Source organism: Salvelinus alpinus, chromosome 34 (genome assembly GCF_045679555.1).
Source record: "Salvelinus alpinus chromosome 34, SLU_Salpinus.1, whole genome shotgun sequence".
NCBI lineage: Eukaryota > Metazoa > Chordata > Actinopteri > Salmoniformes > Salmonidae > Salvelinus > Salvelinus alpinus.
The window spans coordinates 2,357,777-2,374,180 of NC_092119.1; the positions used below are offsets into that span (position 1 = coordinate 2,357,777).

General features: G+C 43.8%; 1 protein-coding gene across 1 annotated transcript; it reads right to left on the reverse strand.

Annotated features, from left to right (window-relative positions):
- Positions 1 to 1,830: 1,830 nt before the first annotated feature.
- Positions 1,831 to 15,429, reverse strand: LOC139563841 (calcineurin B homologous protein 1). Its single transcript, XM_071382783.1, has 7 exons — positions 15,056 to 15,429; positions 14,301 to 14,373; positions 11,398 to 11,478; positions 10,237 to 10,364; positions 9,929 to 9,990; positions 8,047 to 8,169; positions 1,831 to 6,413 (listed from the first exon to the last, which is right to left on the reverse strand). The coding sequence occupies exons 1-7, from the start codon at positions 15,120 to 15,122 to the stop codon at positions 6,360 to 6,362; spliced, it is 588 nt and encodes a 195-aa protein (XP_071238884.1). The 5' UTR covers positions 15,123 to 15,429; the 3' UTR covers positions 1,831 to 6,359.
- Positions 15,430 to 16,404: the final 975 nt, after the last annotated feature.

The window sequence follows — 16,404 nt, forward strand, 5'->3', positions numbered from 1 at the left end:
GTTCATATAAGGAAATTTGTCAATTGAAATTAATACATTAGGCCCAAATCTATGGATTTCAGATGACTGGGAATACAGATATGCATCTTGTTGGTCACAGATACCTTTAAAAAAAAAGGAGGGGCGTGGATCAGAAAACCAGACAGCATTCTGATGTGACCACCATTTGCCTCATGCAGAGCGACATCTTCACATAGAGTTGATCAGGCTGTTGATTGTGGAATGTTGTCCCACTCTTCTTCAATGGCTGTGCGAAGTTGCTGGATATTGGCGGAAACTGGAACACTCAGTCATACACGTCGATCCAGAGCATCCCAAACATGCTCATTGGGTGACATGTCTGGTGAGTATGCTGGCCATGGACGAACTGTGACATTTTCAGCTTCCAGGAATTGTGTACAGATCCTTGGGACATGGGGCCGTGCATTATCATGCTGAAACATGAAGTGATGGCGGTGGATGAATGGCACGACAATGGACCTCATGATCTCGTCATGGCATCTCTGTGCATTCAAATTGACATCGATAAAATGCAATTGTGTTCGTTGTCCGTGACTTATTTCTGCCCATACCGTAACCCCACCGTCACCATGGGGCACTTTGTTCACAACACCATCAGCAAACCGCTCGCCCACACAAGCTGTCAGCCATCTGCCCGGTACAGTTGAAACCGGGATTCATCCGTGAAGAGTACACTTCTCCAGTGTGCCAGTGGCCATTGAAGGTGAGCATTTGCCCACTGTAGTCAGTTACGACACTGAACTGCAGTCAGGTGAGGAGGACGAGCACACAGAGGAGCTTCCCTGAGACAGTTTACGCAGACCCACAGTTTCATCAGCTGTCCGGGTGGCTGGTCTCAGACGAGCCCGCAAGTGAAGAAGCAGGATGTGGAGGTCCTGGGCTGGCGTGGTTACAGGCGGTCTGCGGTTGTGAGGCCGGTTGGATGTACTGCCAAATTCTGTAAAATAGTAGAGAAATAAACATTAAATTATCTGGTGGACATTCCTGCAGTCAGCAAGCTAATTGCACGCTCCTGTGCACTTGTGTAATGATCATGCTATTTAATCAGCTTTTTGATATGCAACACCTGTCAGGTGGATGGATTATCTTGACAAAGGGAGAAATACTAACAGGGATGTAAACAGATTCGTACACAGAATGAGAGAAATAAGCTTTTAGTGCGTAACGAACATTTCTGGGATCATTTTTTCATTTCATTAAAATTGGGACCAACACTTTACATGCTGTGTTTATATTTTTGTGATGTAATGCCGTCTTTTTGTAGGCGTTAACTCCGCCATGGTTTGTTGGACAAAGCCTATGAGGAAAATTAATGGCGTTTTTTTTTTTGTACAAACACCGACAATAAGATCTGTGGTAAACACAGAACGCATCAATGTCTTAAGCCTATGAGAATCTTTATCAGCTAACGTCACATTGTGAATTTTGAAGAATGTAAGAAAACAAAGCACAAAGGCTTCATAATTCATAAAATGTCACGTTAACTGACTGCTACCACCTCAGAACAAAAACGTACAAGATCTCCTAAGCCTGTGTTAACCTCTGACCTTTCGGTCATTAATTCCAAAAACCTATTCTTTCCCCATTCATTTTCCCTATAGGGATGGCTGAACGAACCTGAGGTAACTTCATTCTGGGTTTTAGGACTACAAGCGGGCGATCTATATAGCTAGTCTTGGACATCCCAGACCTTGCTTGGAGCAACGTAAACTAAAAAGACTAACAGCGTACATGGATAAATATTATTAGGCCGTCTAAGTGTATGTGACCAATAAAATAAAAATTGATTTGTAACAAGACAAAAAAAGGTAACTTTGAGCAAGCATGGCACCCGTTTTATTTCAATCAAATAATTTTTACAATTATAACATTTCACAGGATAAATTATTTTATATATCGTACATTTGAGTTATACTTGATTGGTCACATTGATTAATATAACTAATTGATGAAAAATAATCTCTACGTCCAGCATCAAGGATCTGGTGAACCTAAAACTCCTGCCATCTATCATGTTATAAAAAGTGCTACACAGGAATTTAGTAATTTCAGAAAATGTCCATAATATAGCTGACGCTAATAGTGTTTCACCAGTGTTACTTATCACAGCCAATCACAACAATCGTGGACATTGGCCTATTGATTTCTCCCGCCGGAGCGGCATCTGTTGTCAAATGGGAAAGCTGTTCTGACTCCGGCTGTCATCTAGTTTTCATTTCCTGGTTGCTAAAATTCTATACTGTTCGCTCAACTTTAGATTTGTGCAAAAACAAGCACTGAATAGCATAGGGAATCATTATACCGTCTAAAAAAAAAAGAGAAAAAAAGAAAGAAATCGCTGTGAATTATCTCGTCAATAACAAAAACAATATAGTTTTTACAGCTGGCGTACCAAAACAAAACAAAAAAAGTCTCAACACTCATTCCACTATTACGCCAGGTATATTATAAACATTATAAAATTACAATGCTAAAATTTGACCAAACATCCTGTGTACACAATCACATATAGCTAAATAAACGCTGGTACTGTCACACATTTGGCATTTCTGGTTCAAATACATAAGTTAGAATTCTTTTTCACTTCTCCATCAACAAGTACCTGGCTAACCTGATGATAAATCAACAATAAAAACACAGAACAGTGTTATGTTAAATATATTAGGCTACAATGTCCCTCTCGGTTGATTCACAATGACTCAGATCTTCTATTGATCATGGAGGTTTGCGTTACACTAGACTAGAGTCATTCGACCAGCTAGGGCCAGGGCTGTATGAGACAGGTCATTGGGTCAGGGCTGTCTGAGACAGGTCATTGGGTCAGGGCTGTCTGAGACAGGTCATTGGGTCAGGGCTGTCAGACAGGTCATTGGGTCAGGGCTGTCAGACAGGTCATTGGGTCAGGGCTGTCTGAGACAGGTCATTGGGTCAGGGCTGTCTGAGACAGGTCATTGGGTCAGGGCTGTCTGAGACAGGTCATTGGGTCAGGGCTGTCTGAGACAGGTCATTGGGTCAGGGCTGTCTGAGACAGGTCATTGGGTCAGGGCTGTCTGAGACAGGTCATTGGGTCAGGGCTGTCTGAGACAGGTCATTCGACCAGCTAGGGTCAGGGCTGTCTGAGACAGGTCATTGGGTCAGGGCTGTCAGACAGGTCATTCGACCAGCTAGGGTCAGGGCTGTATGAGGCAGGTCATTGGGTCAGGGCTGTCTGAGACAGGTCATTCGACCAGCTAGGGTCAGGGCTGTATGAGACAGGTCATTGGGTCAGGGCTGTCTGAGACAGGTCATTCGACCAGCTAGGGCCAGGGCTGTCTGAGACAGGTCATTCGACCAGCTAGGGCCAGGGCTGTATGAGACAGGTCATTGGGTCAGGGCTGTCTGAGACAGGTCATTCGACCAGCTAGGGTCAGGGCTGTCTGAGACAGGTCATTCGACCAGCTAGGGCCAGGGCTGTATGAGACAGGTCATTGGGTCAGGGCTGTCTGAGACAGGTCATTCGACCAGCTAGGGCCAGGGCTGTCTGAGACAGGTCATTCGACCAGCTAGGGCCAGGGCTGTATGAGACAGGTCATTGGGTCAGGGCTGTCTGAGACAGGTCATTCGACCAGCTAGGGCCAGGGCTGTATGAGACAGGTCATTGGGTCAGGGCTGTCTGAGGCAGTCGAACACAATGGCACTCGATTCTCTGTAGCGCAATACTTTTGACCAGGGCCCATAACACTTTTTTTCATTATATAGGGCCTACACAGAGCACTACTTTTAATCAAGGGCCATAGAGCTCTGGCTAAAAGTAGTGCACTATATAGGGCATAGTGCGCCAGTTGGGATGCATCCGAGAAATGGGCATTAACGGTTGACTGGCTGTAGCTAGGCAGGGTGGACCCGTAAGAAAAACAAAAACATGATAAGTTAGTTCCCATTTGACCCTTATGATATTGAAGGATGGGAGACCAACACCATGGTACTAAAGTGGGTAAAGAAAAAGAAAAACAGAATGATGATGAATTCTCAAAAACAAAAAAAAAGGGCCGTTGCAAAATAGTGTCTGACAATACAAGCGTGGCCCCTTAAACACTGAGGAAGCTTAGACTGAGTCCCAAATGGCCAAGATATGAAGGGAATAGGGCTCTGGTCTATAGTAGTGCACTATGAAGGGAATAGGGCTCTGGTCTATAGTAGTGCACTATGAAGGGAATAGGGCTCTGGTCTATAGTAGTGCACTATGAAGGGAATAGGGCTCTGGTCTATAGTAGTGCACTATAAAGGGAATAGGGCTCTGGTCTATAGTAGTGCACTATGAAGGGAATAGGGCTCTGGTCTATAGTAGTGCACTATGAAGGGAATAGGGCTCTGGTCTATAGTAGTGCACTATGAAGGGAATAAAGCTCTGGTCTATAGTAGTGCACTATAAAGGGAATAGGGCTCTGGTCTATAGTAGTGCACTATGAAGGGAATAGGGCTCTGGTCTATAGTAGTGCACTATGAAGGGAATAGGGCTCTGGTCTATAGTAGTGCACTATGAAGGGAATAGGGCTCTGGTCTATAGTAGTGCACTATGAAGGGAATAGGGCTCTGGTCTATAGTAGTGCACTATGAAGGGAATAGGGCTCTGGTCTATAGTAGTGCACTATAAAGGGAATAGGGCTCTGGTCTATAGTAGTGCACTATGAAGGGAATAGGGCTCTGGTCAATAGGGTGACATTTGGAGCACAGACTTGATCTAGGGCAGGGTTCCCCAAAGTCGGGTCCTGGGTTCCCCAAAGTCGGGTCCTGGGTTCTCCCCTCCTTGGGTGCACGTTTTGTTGTTTGTCCCAGCACTACACAGCTCATTCAAATAATCAAAGCCTGATAAGGAGTTGGTTATTTGAATCATCTGTGCAGTGCAGCTTGGGTAAAAACCAAAACATGCACCCAAGAGAGGGAGGGGGGGGGGGGGGATAAAAAGTTAGCTTAAATAAAGAGGATAGATTTGGCCTTTTCTGCCCTGGCTAACATCACAATAAAGCCATACCTTACATGGAACGACACCAAACATGTTTTTAACATGTTTTTTTTAACATGTCTCAAGTCATGAAGGTGTTATAACACAGAGAGCCTTGGTAATGAACATTGAGATCTAGTTCAACCTTGAACGGTCTAAACAATAAATAAGGTTCCATCTCTGAGAGACACGCGGTAGAGTCAACATAAAACATCCCAAGGCACGCATGTATTCCCTTTAGTTTACAGAGCAGAAATAATGAAAACTACAATGTTATCTGATCTACCAAATCCTTGGTCAGAGAGAGAGAGCATAGTACTGTATGGAGGAGGGGTCAGAGAGAGAGAGAGAGAGAGAGAGCATAGTACTGTATGGAGGAGGGGTCAGAGAGAGAGAGAGCATAGTACTGTATGGAGGAGGGGTCAGAGAGAGAGAGAGAGAGCATAGTACTGTATGGAGGAGGGGTCAGAGAGAGAGAGAGAGAGCATAGTACTGTATGGAGGAGGGGTCAGAGAGAGAGAGAGAGAGAGCATAGTACTGTATGGAGGAGGGGTCAGAGAGAGAGAGAGAGAGCATAGTACTGTATGGAGGAGGGGTCAGAGAGAGAGAGAGCATAGTACTGTATGGAGGAGGGGTCAGAGAGAGAGAGAGAGAGAGAGAGCATAGTACTGTATGGAGGAGGGGTCAGAGAGAGAGAGAGAGAGAGCATAGTACTGTATGGAGGAGGGGTCAGAGAGAGAGAGAGAGAGAGCATAGTACTGTATGGAGGAGGGGTCAGAGAGAGAGAGAGAGAGAGAGCATAGTACTGTATGGAGGAGGGGTCAGAGAGAGAGAGAGAGAGAGCATAGTACTGTATGGAGGAGGGGTCAGAGAGAGAGAGAGAGAGCATAGTACTGTATGGAGGAGGGGTCAGAGAGAGAGAGAGAGAGCATAGTACTGTATGGAGGAGGGGTCAGAGAGAGAGAGAGCATAGTACTGTATGGAGGAGGGGTCAGAGAGAGAGAGAGAGAGCATAGTACTGTATGGAGGAGGGGTCAGAGAGAGAGAGAGAGAGAGAGTGCATAGTGTTGAGATGGGAGTGAGGCTGCGTCCGAGACGGCATCCTATTTCCTACGTTGTGCACTACTTTTGACTTGGGACCTATGGTCCCTAAACAAAATGAGTGCACTACATAACAGAGCCCTATGGGCACGGGTCAAAAGTAGCACACTACATAGGGAATAGGGTGTCAGTTGGGACATAACCAACGGGCATTGTGAAGGTGGAGGGTCCAGCCAATCGGAGACAGTCCTGTCAGAATGGGGTCCAATCAGAGACAGTGATGTCAGAATGGGGTCCAATCAGAGACAGTCCTGTCTCAGTGCAGGAAGCGGATGCTCATTTTCTGTTCCACGTCCACCTTCTCCAGTACCTGAGGAGGAGGACGACACGGGCCATTAACAAGACCATCAACACCTGCAGTGATTAACATACTACATTACCTCGGTCTAACGAGACCATCAACACCTGCAGTGATTAACATTATACTACATTACCTCAGTCTAACAAGACCATCAACACCTGCAGTGATTGACATTATACTACATTACCTCGGTTTAACAAGACCATCAACACCTGCAGTGATTGACATTATACTACATTACCTCGGTTTAACAAGACCATCATCACCTGCAGTGATTAACATTATACTACATTACCTCGGTTTAACAAGACCATCAACACCTGCAGTGATTAACATTATACTACATTACCTCGGTTTAACAAGACCATCAACACCTGCAGTGATTAATATTATACTACATTACCTCGGTTTAACAAGACCATCAACACCTGCAGTGATTAACATTATACTACATTACCTCGGTCTAACAAGACCATCAACACCTGCAGTGATTAACATTATACTACATTACCTCGGTTTAACAAGACCATCAACACCTGCAGTGATTAACATTATACTACATTACCTCGGTTTAACAAGACCATCAACACCTGCAGTGATTAACATTATACTACATTACCTCGGTTTAAACTCACAAACACACCTTCTCTAAATACCAACAGGGGACTCAACGCAACACAGTCAGTACTGTAGAACTGACAACATAATGTACATTTCAGGCAGAGTGTGAATTAGAGGGTGAGAAAAAAAATATCTAATCTATAACATCGTGATCCATCTATATGATAACACTGAAGGCTGTTTTATCTTGGTGTGTTTGAGTGTTGCAAATGGCACTCTACTCCCTATATAGTGCACTACTTTTGACAAGAGCCTACAAGAGTCCCCTGAATGGAGACATGGGTTACACGAAATACAACAAAGTCAGACGTTTGATTAAAACGCAATTTGTACTGCTAGGTGGTAAATATAAAAACGTATTCCTAATTAAAAACGAACATCCCCACCTCTCGATCATGGGTTTAAAAAAACATCATAATCTGTGTGTGGCTACACGAGTCATCCCTGGAGAATCCCGTATCAAAAGACCCTTTTCAGGTTTCCCTGGCGGCTTATGGTAGAGAAATGAACATTACATTGTCTGGCAACAGCTCTTGGTTAACATTCCTGCAGTCAGCATGCAAATTGCACGCTCCCTCAAAACGTGAGACATCTGTGGCTTTTGTGTTGTGACAACTACACAAACAAAAGGGGCCTTTTGTCCCCAGCACAAGGTGCACCTGTGTAATAAGCATGCTGTTTAATCAGCTTCTTGATATGCCACACCTGTCAGGTGGATGGATTTTCTTGGCAAAGGAGAAATACTCACTAACAGGGATGTAAACAAATTAGTGAACAACATTTGAGATAAAAGCTTTTTTGCGCGTCTGGAAAAAGTCAGTCCCCCCCCCACGCTCATGAAACATGGCACCAACACCGTGTTTATACTTTTGTTCAGTGTAATTCTAAGAGTATAGGTAAGACCCAATGACAACGGTCCTGTGTTAATATTAACGTCTCCGAATGCCACGGGATAATTCACACGGATTCTAGGTTAGGTAATATTTCATGTTTCCAAATATACAAAATGTAAGTTTCCAACCTTAATGAACTCATTAAAGGAAATGGAGTTGTCTCCATTCTGGTCGGCCTCCTGGATGGTCCTATCAGCGATGCTGCCCAGCTGCTCGTCAGAGATGTTCACACCAACCATCATTCTAAGAACCTGGAATAAACATGTTCACACCAACCATCATTCTAAGAACCTGGAATAAACATGTTCACACCAACCATCATTCTAAGAACCTGGAATATGTTGACAAAGTTCCTTAGAGTCTAGAATGTACAGTTCTCTAAGTCTTAACACCAGAGATGTTAAGTACAAGATGACCTAAATGTAGTATACATAAATACTGAGTATAAGTGAAAAAATTTAATAAAAATACACTTAATTTTCTGGTAACAAAGGGTGAAAAAATAATTCAGGCTTGAAATTCCAGTGTTAATATGGGGAGGTAAGCACTCAAGGCAGGTGCATGATATAAAGAATGTTAGGCAGCCATTTTGTTTTCAAAACAAGAATCAGCTTCTCCAGAGTCATTGAACCCTGAGATTACAGTGATTGTAGGGAACGTCCCAGTCCGACACACAGGTCATACATCATTGGGCACTGCCCACCTAGACACACAGGTCATACATCATTGGGCACTGCCCACCTAGACACACAGGTCATATATCATTGGCCACTGCCCACCTAGACACACAGGTCATATATCATTGGGCACTGCCCACCTAGACACACAGGTCATACATCATTGGGCACTGCCCACCTAGACACACAGGTCATACATCATTGGGCACTGCCCACCTAGACACACAGGTCATACATCATTGGGCACTGCCCACCTAGACACACAGGTCATACATCATTGGGCACTGCCCACCTAGACACACAGGTCATACATCATTGGGCACTGCCCACCTAGACACACAGGTCATATATCATTGGGCACTGCCCACCTAGACACACAGGTCATACATCATTGGGCACTGCCCACCTAGACACACAGGTCATACATCATTGGGCACTGCCCACCTAGACACACAGGTCATATATCATTGGGCACTGCCCACCTAGACACACAGGTCATATATCATTGGGCACTGCCCACCTAGAAACACAGGTCATACATCATTGGGCACTGCCCACCTAGACACACAGGTCATATATCATTGGGCACTGCCCACCTAGACACACAGGTCATACATCATTGGGCACTGCCCACCTAGACACACAGGTCATACATCATTGGGCACTGCCCACCTAGACACACAGGTCATATCATTGGGCACTGCCCACCTAGACACACAGGTCATACATCATTGGGCACTGCCCACCTAGACACACAGGTCATACATCATTGGGCACTGCCCACCTAGACACACAGGTCATACATCATTGGGCACTGCCCAGCCAATACAATGCAGCCAATTGCAGAAGAGGAAGGTTGCACAAAAAGTAGACCAAAACATTTAGTTGGGGTTGGAAAGTTACACAATTTTCTCAGTACATGGCAACTTCCCCTTCCTTTAGAAGTGAAATGCTTTAGAAGTTCAATAATAAAATATTCTGATCACTAAAATAGCCCTTTCTTACTTGGCAGTCTCTACATTTACTGTACTAGGCTCAGATTACAACATGACTTGCGTAACAAACCTAAGACAAAGGTCTCTGTGTTTTCAACAAAAGCAGAGAACATGAGTATCTCCCTTGAAGCTGGTTTTTCAGCTCTAGTGTCGGTCCCAAATGTATTTATCCTCCTGATACATACTCCTTTACAACAGTAAAGCCCCGATTCTCCAATGACAATACGGCGTTGAGGTCTTGAGACTTACGCTGTTGAGACTAGGGGTCCCCCTAAAAACATCAAAGACTTGGGCAGCCCCCAAAGAGTGTGTAATTTGTACCCTGACCCCATCCTGACCTGTAGCAGCTCGTCACGGGAGATCTTATCATCTCTGTCCAGGTCATACAGCCGGAAAGCAACTGGAGAAGAGATGGAAGAATTTAATGTGAAGTCACCATTTCAAAAAGCATTTTAATGTCCAAACATCAAAATAAAGTCAAGCTCTTTTTAAAAAAAGAGTAGTGGAAAGAAGTGATAGAGAAATAGTCAAGTGTTCCGGGATCCAGGCTAGATTTGCCCAGACTGTTTGTGCCGTCTTGACAAGGAGTTAGCAAGACAGTACAAACACACCTGTGACCAGGCTAGGGCCTAGCCTCTTGACTCACAGAGCAGCTTATTGCTCCTGCTGTTGAGTGGCTCAGAGGCAGTGGGGTCCTTGTTCTTCTCGTTGTCTTCTATGGGACGGAAGTGAGCAAGCGTCCTCATGAAGCCTCTGAAGTTGACCTGGTCCTCCCTGTCCGACCAAGTAGGGTGAAAATAACAATCACTTACACCCATCAATATATATTCCTGCACCACAGTCAAATAACCATTACTCCAGTCAACCACCACTCAAATTGGTAGGCTATAACAGAGGCCTACATATAGACTGAGCATCGTTTCTAGGGTACGGTAGTGAAAACTTACACTGTATAATTTGCTTCCTAGCCATCCAGTAAAATAGTCCTTCACTAGTTAAGACTCGAGGTCACTACACCTCAGACCAATGCGACACTCTTCTAGCAGGCCATTCATTCTGGCACGCGTGACTCAGTCTAACCTGACAGACAGACGTGGGTCATTCTCGGAGAAGTGCCTTGAACAAAGACACATAATCATGTCAGTGCGATACCACCGACAGCTAGTCAATTACAGTGTAATGGTACACGTCGGCACTGCAGACAACAGACTCCTGTCCTGATTGAACAGCTCCCCTGCCTGTCCTCCAGTCATGCTCTAGCCTGGTTCAAGATCCGTTTGTGCCTTCTTACTAAATTATATGGTGAAAATAACCATACAAGTGGTCAAGACGGCACAAAACAGATCTAGGACCAGGCTATAATGCTACAATCTGCAGTGCTGTGAACCAGGCTATCTCTAGACTCCAGAGGATCAGTAACACCTATAAAGTCACAGCTAAAATGAAGTCGCCTTCACACTGGTTGTGTTGGGAATGTAATGATATAGGCCTATCCAAGTCAACAATAAAAACATGGAACTTTCATGTCCATTTCAAAGATCCAGAACCACCGTGTGTACAGAAAACTAGCTTAAAATGTGCAGTTTGTCTTCAACTTTTAAATAGTTGTCAAATACACACAAACCATTCATTTGTAAAACCCTGTTCCAACAAAATAAATGTTTAACGTATGTTTAATGTATTACTAAAAATGTCTGTTTTAGTAAGAGTGACTCCCGGCTATGTGCACCCTTGAGGAAAACAGTGAAGGACAAAGTGACGACCGTAAAAGAACAGAGACGACCGTAAAAGAACAGAGATGACTCACCCCTCAGGAAAGAAGGCATTGATGATTCTGTCTCCCAGAGGATTGATGGCCAACTCTGGAATCCGCTGGAAATCTTCCCGACTACACAAACCAGACAGTGTGAGGAGAGTTAGGATGAACTCAAATGACAACAAAAGGGAACGTTGATTTATAGTCTCAGAAGAATTAGTCTCCACATCACACTACCGGATAAAATCGGCAGATATCACTGATAGGACACTGAATAGTGTGATGATATGACAATGATTCAAATGTTTTCATTTGGCCGTATGATTTGGATTCCAAATGTTGACTCGCTGTGTCTTGAACAGTCAAATCGACATTGAGAGTCTGCTTGGGTGAACGGACGTGGCCAAGGTGGCGTGTGTCTGCGGGTGAGATATTCAGACCAGGGGAGCGGATGTGGCTGTAGTGTTGTGTCAACTGATGAATGATTAAGACAAGTCACCTTGGATTAACTACACTGTCTTCAGCCAGGCCCACTGTATACCATAACGCAGACTGGATGCTTCAGTGAGAGAGGACACAGAACTGGCTATGTGTAAACAGGCACTAGTGTGCCTACGTTCAAGTGTTTACAGTCACGTAGTGACCTGAAACTGACCCACACCCCAGCTTAACAGTAACATGTCAAAGACACTGGTTAAATGAGAGTTAAATGTGTGGCTGGAATCTAGGAAGTTTTTCTTATACACAGTTTTTTTTATTTTTTTATTTAACCTTTATTTAACCAGGTAGGCAAATTGAGAACACGTTCTCATTTACAATTTCAAGATAAAGCAAAGCAGTTCGACACATACAACAACACATAGTTACACATGGAGTAAAACAAACATATAGTCAATGATACAGTGAAAAAAAATAAGTCTATATACAATGTGAGCAAGTGAGGTGAGATAAGGGAGGTGAAGGCAAACAAATATATGTATAAATAAATAAAAATATAAAAAGGCCATGGTGGCGAAGTAAATACAACACAGCAAGTAAAATAAAACTAAAAACACTGGAATGGTTGGTTTGCAGTGGAAGAAAGCGCAAAGTAGAGACAGAAATAATGGGGTGCAAAGGAGCAAAATAAATAAATAAATACAGTAGGTAAAGAGGTAGTTGTTTGGGCTAAATTATAGATGGGCTATGTACAGGTGCAGTAATCTATGAGCTGCTCTGACAGCTGGTGCTTAAAGCTAGTGAGGGAGATAAGTGTTTCCAGTTTCAGAGATTTTTCTAGTTCGTTCCAGTCATTGGCAGCAGAGAACTGGAAGGAGAGGCGGCCAAAGGAAGAATTGGTTTTGGGGGTGACCAGAGAGATAAACCTGCTGGAGCGCGTGCTACAGGTAGGTGTTGCTATGGTGACCAGCGAGCTGAGATAAGGGGGGACTTTACCTAGCAGGGTCTTGTAGATGACCTGGAACCAGTGGGTTTGGCGACGAGTATGAAGCGAGGGCCAGCCAACGAGAGTGTACAGGTCGCAGTGGTGGGTAGTATATGGGGCTTTGGTGACAAAACGGATGGCACTGTGATAGACTGCATCCAATTTATTGAGTAGGGTTTTGGAGGCTATTTTGTAAATGACATCACCGAAGTCGAGGATTGGTAGGATGGTCAGTTTTACAAGGGTATGTTTGGCAGCATGAGTGAAGGATGCTTTGTTGCGGAATAGGAAGCCAATTCTAGATTTAACTTTGGATTGGAGATGTTTGATGTGAGTCTGGAAGGAGAGTTTACAGTCTAACCAGACACCTAGGTATTTGTAGTTGTCCACATATTCTAGGTCAGAGCCGTCCAGAGTAGTGATGTTGGACAGGCGGGCAGGTGCAGGCAGCGATCGGTTGAAGAGCATGCATTTAGTTTTACTTGTATTTAAGAGCAATTGGAGGCCACGGAAGGAGAGTTGTATGGCATTGAAGCTCGCCTGGAGGGTTGTTAACACAGTGTCAAAAGAAGGGCCAGAAGTATACAGAATAGTGTCGTCTGCGTAGAGGTGGATCAGAGAATCACCAGCAGCAAGAGCGACATCATTGATGTATACAGAGAAGAGAGTCGGTCCAAGAATTGAACCCTGTGGCACCCCCATGGAGACTGCCAGAGGCCCGGACAAACAGTTAGAAGTCACTCCGAGAGATAAAAGAGCTGTGATAAAAAAAGGTGACCATTTTCCTCTGAAGATCAGAGAGGACAGTCAAGACGGTCTGTCTAGACTAACGTTTGCTGTCACGCGTGATCTGACAGTAGTGAGGTCTAGTCTAACGTTTGCTGTCACGCGTGATCTGACAGTAGTGAGGTCTAGTCTAACGTTTGCTGTCACGCGTGATCTGACAGTAAGTGAGGTCTAGTCTAACGTTTGCTGTCACGCGTGATCTGACAGTAAGTGAGGTCTAGTCACACAGACTCAAGCAACTGCGGCTGTTGATATTGCAAACAGTGTTAAGACTAGACCGACACCCAGGACAACAAAAAAAAACTTCTTACCCAGTGGCAAAATACACCACTAGTGTGTACTGTAGGTTATGCCTGAGCCAAGAGGAAAGCCTTTTGGCCAACAGAGTTGTGTGCGCACAGAATTGGAAGCTACAAACTTCAAAATGTGCACGCAATTTCAAAACCACACCGGCTCAGAATATACTTGTTTTGCCACTTTCAAGTAGGGGAAATGGTCACTTGCCTCTCAGCGATATTCACTGGCATGCAGACAGTTTCATTGCATATTACCCAGTTGGCTCTGATGATGTTACAGGAGAAGCAAATGTAGGGAGGGAGGGTAATCATGAACCAAGTCAAAAAATAAATAAAATGTCTTGCAGACATCTCATGTCCACCTTCTGGTTATTTCAGTAGTTACTGAGTGTTTCACAAAGAATTTCACACACTATGTATGCCAGTGCTGCTGTTGGATGGTACTGTACCTGAGAGTGCCGTTCTCTCCTTTGTCCAAGCTGGTAAAGCGACTGTAGAGCCGGGTGATCTGGCTGTGGGAAACTGCAAAGAAACACAGTGACACGATTGTTGTGAATAAGCTTCTAAATGCCTCACATCGCAACGTACTACAACCTTTTAACACAAAAGAGTACAATAATGTAGCACTGACTTTACTAAGCGCTCCTTTTGAGGAAAAAAACTCCTTACTACGTGTGGTTGTCTCACCTAGATGGGTGCACTAACTAAGTCGCACTGGATAAGAGCGTCTGCTAAAGTACAACAACAAAAAATTGTAACTGAGAAGGAAATGTATAGTTTGTCCCTTTTTAATCAATAAAATGTGTTCATAATTTAACGTCAGCAGCTAACGTTAGTTGGTTTCTTTGCTGTGATCTACTGGAATAACGCATATGTATGGGGTTTAGTACAGCCCAGGCACCAGATAGAGAACAGTGTTACGTCTCACTACAATAATTACATGTCTTCAACAGATCAGCGCATTTCAAGGGACAGTAGAAAAACATAACACCACAACACACTAACTACTACTGGCGTAATGTACAAACACTAATCCAACTAGCTAAAAATATATTAGTTAACTAGGTGGAACAATGCGCCTTTGTTACTCTAGAGTGGGAGTTTGTCATCGAACTGCTAGTTGGCTACAGACTACAGTAGAGTCAATAATGCTAACAAGCTAGCTAGTTAACAGCCATTGGTAAAAGTGGACAATTCAACTTACAGCCGGTCTCCTTTTTGATTTCTTCAATCTCCTCCTCTCTCAGTAATGTCGACGCTCTGGATCCCATTGTAAAGTCCTACGCTAACAAGTTGTTTCTGCGGTTTAGATTAGCTTGCTGATTCGTGCTAGCTAGCTAGCTAGCGAAAAGATGGGTACACGAAGGTAGCAAGCTAGCAACTTTGTAACGTGGCTATGGTTTACGTTGAATCCTACTGTTGATGATGATGATGATATCCTTGTGATCTTTTAAATTATTCCAAGTTTGACTCTCAAACAGCTGACCGGATAGGTGTCAACTTGGTCTTGTGTTTTCAACACTCCGCGGAGTGGCTAGCTGGGACACTCTTTTGACAGCGTTTCGCCCTGTGGGCGGTGGTACACGTCACGGTGGGCGGTGGTATACGTCACGGTGGGTGGTGGGACACGTCACGGTGGGTGTATATTTCAGCGCACAGCAGCAGAGAGGTGACGTCGGCCCACAGAGTGAAATGACAAGACCACCTTCTTAAGTGTTCTCTGTGTATCTTGTTGCATTTCAATAGAATACAGAATAAAAAAATATGTTCGGGTCTATATTTGAACACCATCCTCCTTGTACTGTTTTCTAAATAAATAAATACATGTTTTTTTTAAACTGCGTCGAGAACAAGCAGAGTACTAGTGATGGGAAGTTCGGCTCGTTCAGTCAAAAAAGTGAATCTTCCGACGATTTCATTCATTTGATTCAAACTAAGGATATCCAAAATCCATCAGCTCAACAGTTTTTAATGAAGCCAGCAACTCTGATACCAAAAGTCCCTTTTTAAAGATTTTATTTTGAATCACATTGGGAGAGAGAGAGTGAGAGAGAGGATCACACACATACAGTTTATGGTAGCAAGGTATACTGTAAAACTCACACCATATCATACACATATTGGCTTCAGATGGATAAGTCTGTTTTTGGTAGTTGAAGAAGTCTACATATTGTGAAGTATAGGGAGAGACAGAAATGCTCACACACATACAGCTTGCAGAGGTCTACTACTACTACTACTGTACAACTCTCACACATCGCATGCATATAAATGTATTTAGGCATGATCATTGTTGATCATACTGACCTGAAGTATTTGTTAGCATTTATTTTGTAGTTCACATCACAGTCACTGAAAATGGAGAGGGAGAGGGTAGGCTAGGCTCAGTTAATCTGATTTTGTTCATCTAAACGCAAATCATTTATCTAAGTGATTGAAAGTATACAGATATTTTGCATGTTGACTAACCAATCGCAGTGAAAGTAGATTCAATCTAGTCATGATCCATTTCATATTTCAGGTAAAATTAGTAAATTGGCGAAACTTGACGTC

What these genes read in the sequence shown, in the direction of transcription:
- LOC139563841 (XM_071382783.1), bottom strand. Translation starts at nt 15,122, where the DNA reads ATGGGATCCAGAGCGTCGACATTACTGAGAGAGGAGGAGATTGAAGAA. An exon ending in GGAGAGAACGGCACTCTCAG is followed by an intron (nt 11,479 to 14,300) that starts GTACAGTACCAT and finishes TGGTTTGTGTAG; the next exon opens with TCGGGAAGATTTCCAGCGGA. An exon ending in CAGGAGCAATAAGCTGCTCT is followed by an intron (nt 9,991 to 10,236) that starts GTGAGTCAAGAG and finishes TCTCTTCTCCAG; the next exon opens with TTGCTTTCCGGCTGTATGAC.